Genomic DNA, 4,735 nt, shown 5'->3' with positions numbered 1-4,735 from the left:
TGTTTTTATATCATTTTATTGTGTTAATGTCAAAAATAAATTTTATAAAATAAAAACTAAAATATTATTTTAATATATATTAAAATAAAATAAAAAACTCTAAAAAACAACCATTAACCAGTATTAAATGACTTCTTAATGCATTTATGTCGTAAGGATCTATGCATGCACAGGCCTGCATTTCACCGGAAATACGAAGGATACAGAAACCTAACACAGGCTCTATAATATTTTGAGAGATTGGTTCAGCAGTCGGTGACATTGTGTCAGGTAACATCAATAATATATGTAGATTCGATTCTTGAACCCTTGGATTAGGTTGTGATTTTCTTTTGTTTTTTAAAACTCTCTGTTAATGATGATGGAGGCATTTCAGAAGAATACCATCGACGAGACAGAAAAACCAGCAACCTCTATATTTATATATCAGCAACACTTTCACTTAATCAATTCAGGATTTATTAAATCTCCATTTATTGCTAAACAATCAAGTGAGTTAGACCCTCCCTGGCCAACAAAATACACAGCATAGAAGTGGTCCCTTTCAAGATAGCTTGGAATGATAAATATTTGGTTAAAAAAGAGTATTGCTGTGCTTTCTTGCCATTTATCTCAAGCTTTTTCATGCAGGCAGCCCTGCTGTCCGTCGATAATGCATCTGATCTTTAGGTCTCAACTTTCTAAAACAAGGGTTTGTGCCGTTTGTCCTTAAAATAGTAGACAGCACATAGGAAGAAAGGAAGGTGTATAGCCCAGTAGAGATTAGTATATGCTTTTGCTTGTAAAAAGACTCGAGCTTTAGACTTTAACCTATGCTTTTACATTAAAGCTAAGAGACACCTAAGCTCAAATTAAAGTCTCGGTTTGTTCTTTAATCACGAGTCATTAAATTATCATCATCGTCTACATCTGCAACTTTTTTCAAGAATTCTTATCCTATTTAGGCATCCATTACGATATTCCTAAGAAAATTACTACAACTTAATTAGAATCATTATAGTTTGTTACCCATTTCTTAGTTTTAATCATACATTATAAACTCCTTTTTTGCTGCACAAAAACCCCAATTTAGCCAAAGGCCTCTCTCTATCTTTATCTGTACGTAGTGATTTGATACTTGTATATGTATGTGAGTTGAAACAAAAATCTTATTTTTTAAGATTCTCGATAAAAAGAAATTCTAAAATAAATCGATTGGACTTGAAGGATTATATTTCAATATTATTGCTGGTAAATTCACACAAGTAGCTAGATTTTGATTTTTATAACTCAATATATAGGCATCTATATCCTAGTCTCTTTAAAAGGTCTCCTCTCGAGAAATTAAACAGTAAATTACAGTAGGTATTTTTTAAGAAAAAATGTTTATTCTTTATTGTTATGGGTGGGAATTCTTCATTTAATTTTGTGTACCAACAGAGAAAATCAGATTCTAAACAGACATGATGATCATGTCAAGAAAAATTGACAGTGTGTTGTGGACCTGTGTTGAGAGTGCTTGGCGCACTAGCAGACATATGGCCCCACGGTCATCACTTCCTCCACCACCTTCCTTCCACCCCTAGCTACATCTTACCTCCCCTTTCCCTCCTAATTCCTGTACTTCTAGTGCTGGTGCCCGGTATTTTTCTCCTTGTCTCCTATACTGTAACGCATTCTGGTTTCTTCTCTTTAAAAAAAGCACACTTCTTTAACCTTTTCTTGAATCTTGAAAATTCAAAGACTGTATCTTGATGATGGAAGGCTGTCTTGGTTTACTTGGTGGCGGTGGTTCTTCTGGAGCCTCCACGAATAAGTCCACACTGTCAAAAGTGGAGGTGATCGAGGCTGAGGCAAGTTCATATCCAGTGGAAGCTGAGCTAGAGTTGGGTCTGGGGCTGAGTCTTGGTAGTGGTGGAGGAGGAAAGGGTAAGGCAAATGCATGGGGTGAGTGTGGTAGAATCTTGACTGCCAAGGACTTTCCTTCGGTGGTCTCTCAGCCTCAAAGGCCCAACAACAACAACTCTATGCCTTCTACCTGTGTTGTTGGTGCTGTTTCTGGGACTAAGAGAGCTGCTGACTCTGTCTCCCATGAGGGTGGATCCCCTACTGCTGGCAGGTGGCGACTCCATTCTTTGTTATCTGTTATTTTTCTTCAGATTGAATCTACTTTGTTCAGTTACTAGAAACGTTAGGTGAAATTTGCATATTTTGACAGTATTTTCTTTCCTGGTGATTATATGTTGTTGTTGTGTCTAATAGTACATTCTTTTTCTCTCTGGTCTAAGGGGTTTCTTTAATCTTCTTATTTTCTGACCACTCTATCCTAGAACTAAATATATATGCATAAAGTTTCAATTTTTCTTTATCTTCTTTCCGTTGCTTGCTTCTATATTTTGTTGAGCAAGTCGTTTTGTAAACGATTGCTTCTTTTACAATACTGAAACTTGATGTGTTGTATCGTCCCTTGTTTAGTTGTTTTCCCTTGTATCTGTTTGTTTGCTAGTTGATAATATTTTTTTCTTGTTTGCCTACGTTTCCTGATTTATCCATGTTCATGTCCTTTCTCCTCCTTTGACATGAAAGAAAATCTTGAATTTTGTTTTTGTTACATTACAAAGCTTGCTTATAGGGAATTGATCTGTCTGTGCGAACTTTCTCTCTTCCCTTCATACTTCATTAATTTCTCCTTTGGTGGTTTAAGTTTCTGATTATATTAAATTTCTTCCTGGGAGCAGTCAGGTTGTGGGGTGGCCTCCTATAAGGGCTTATCGGATGAATAGCTTGGTGAGCCAAGCAAAGGCTGCGAGAGCTGAAGAAGAAAAGGGAATTGGTGAGAAGGATAAATCTAAGGAGAATTTGAAGAAGAAAATCTGTAATGGTAACAAGACCAATGCTACTGGTAATGAAAAGGGGCATCTTGGATTTGTCAAGGTGAATATGGATGGAGTTCCAATTGGAAGGAAGGTAGATTTGAATGCCCATGCTTGTTATGAAACATTAGCCCAGGCATTAGAGGAAATGTTCTTCAGGTCCACCACCACTATCAATTCCATCGGTGAGACGGTGCCCTTAATTTCTCTATTTTAATTTTGAAGTCGGATAGAAGCTTGGATTTGATCTTTTATTTCCCACCACGGATTTCTTTTCATCAATTGCAATGCAAAGTATATGAGTACACAGATTCCCTGCCTGCAAAAATCCTGGCGATAAACCTGGTATAATTTCCATTGCAAATGACAATAAGCACAGCATTGTACACGTTTGATTGCTTCAAAAACATAAGAAAAACTAGCTTGGTTATTTATATGCCAGCTTCTCATTCCGCATGAAACGATCGAAAGACCTGTACTGTATATTTTGATGTATTCTTATACTGACTTGCTGATTTTGTATTAATTATCAGGTGGACAGAAGCCACTATCAAAGTTCTCTAAGCTATTGGATGGGTCGTCTGAGTTTGTGCTCACTTATGAAGATAAAGAGGGAGACTGGATGCTCGTGGGAGATGTTCCTTGGGGGTACGCAACTATCATTAACTGTAAATTCATATTACTAATTAGGAGAGATGAGAGGAGGCGGTGTGGTGGGTGAACATGCAGGTGTGTGTGTCATTGTTTCTTGGCGACCTTGTCAATTGAGACAATCAGGATGGAGCAGAAAATAAGCTTTCACTCTGATGGTGAACTAAGCCTACCTCACCCCCACATATTAAGCTAAGTGGGGTGCGCTATTCCTCTACCATACCATGTTCTGCAACATGTCGCTTTCTAGATAAATATGGATCAAGACATTTAGTTCCGTCAGCTGAGCTTTCGCACTGATGGACCATAATTCCATTTGCTGTGATGTATTATTTCTCATCAGTCCTCAGTTGTTTAACCAGGTTGACTGAGTGTTTGTAGAGCTCCTGAGAAACCTATCGACCCTTCCTCTCTGAATAGGAAAAAAATTGCACAGTTCAAGCATTCAATTTCTAATGCTCTTGCGTGATTTCTTTTTCATTTTTTTCCAGGATGTTCCTCACCTCTGTAAAAAGGCTTCGAATCATGAGGACCTCAGAGGCCAATGGACTTGGTATGCAAAGTTTTCAATCAACTGTTCTGTGTTTGCTTCCTAGTTTTCCCACTTATTTTTGCTTCTCCTGACGACTCTAAGACTGCTTAATTGATTGCAGCTCCAAGACTCCAGGATAGGAATGAGAAACAAAGAAGCAAGCCTGTTTAGCCGCTGCTGCCTCATCATTTTAAACTCCTGTAACATGGAGACACTCACTGCTTGAAAACAGATAGAGAAGTTGATGAATCAGAATATTTTGCTAAGATTGTTCCTTCTTTTTACTGTTTTATCGGGTTTTTGCTGAACCAGTATCTGGTTCTAGCTGGTTTTTGGTTTTTGTAGGCGATATTCATTTTAGCTTCTTTTTTTTCATCTTATGTGGTGCTGCCAAACCGGCATCGCACACTTGACTGCTTCTCATACTGTAAATATGGGAGTACTTGATATCTAGAGTGGAGTTTGCTGAAATCTAGTGGACTCAGTTTAGTGCTTGTGTGGTTTGATGCTTGAAAGTTTTCATGTTATCGGTTGGCCATGTTTTTGACATATTTATACTTTAATCCATTGATTGTATGCCTGCGGGTTGGCATAACTGCATTGATTAATTCTATCTTCTTGCGACTAAAACGTCCGCTTCAAGTTACTCTCACCTTCGTATAGTAAGTGGTGCAGCTATGTTACTTGATAGTTGAGCCTG

At 37.7% G+C, this 4,735-nt stretch overlaps 1 protein-coding gene across 1 annotated transcript; it reads left to right on the top strand.

Moving 5' to 3' along the window:
* The first annotated feature begins 1,283 nt into the window (after nucleotides 1-1,283).
* Nucleotides 1,284-4,529, top strand: LOC7475425 (auxin-responsive protein IAA13). Its single transcript, XM_006378254.3, has 5 exons — nucleotides 1,284-2,098; nucleotides 2,718-3,037; nucleotides 3,386-3,500; nucleotides 3,995-4,056; nucleotides 4,157-4,529. The coding sequence occupies exons 1-5, from the start codon at nucleotides 1,734-1,736 to the stop codon at nucleotides 4,204-4,206; spliced, it is 912 nt and encodes a 303-aa protein (XP_006378316.1). The 5' UTR covers nucleotides 1,284-1,733; the 3' UTR covers nucleotides 4,207-4,529.
* Nucleotides 4,530-4,735: the final 206 nt, after the last annotated feature.

This window comes from Populus trichocarpa, chromosome 10, assembly GCF_000002775.5.
Source record: "Populus trichocarpa isolate Nisqually-1 chromosome 10, P.trichocarpa_v4.1, whole genome shotgun sequence".
In the NCBI taxonomy this organism is placed as follows: Eukaryota; Viridiplantae; Streptophyta; class Magnoliopsida; order Malpighiales; family Salicaceae; genus Populus; species Populus trichocarpa.
This window is presented reverse-complemented; position numbering and strand designations above follow the sequence as displayed.

Bases quoted from the DNA above. Each gene is read 5' to 3' on its own strand.
- LOC7475425 (XM_006378254.3), top strand. From the start codon at position 1,734: ATGATGGAAGGCTGTCTTGGTTTACTTGGTGGCGGTGGTTCTTCTGGA. The intron at 2,099-2,717 runs GTGGCGACTCCA...TCCTGGGAGCAG, and splicing joins GGATCCCCTACTGCTGGCAG to TCAGGTTGTGGGGTGGCCTC. The intron at 4,057-4,156 runs GTATGCAAAGTT...AATTGATTGCAG, and splicing joins CTCAGAGGCCAATGGACTTG to CTCCAAGACTCCAGGATAGG.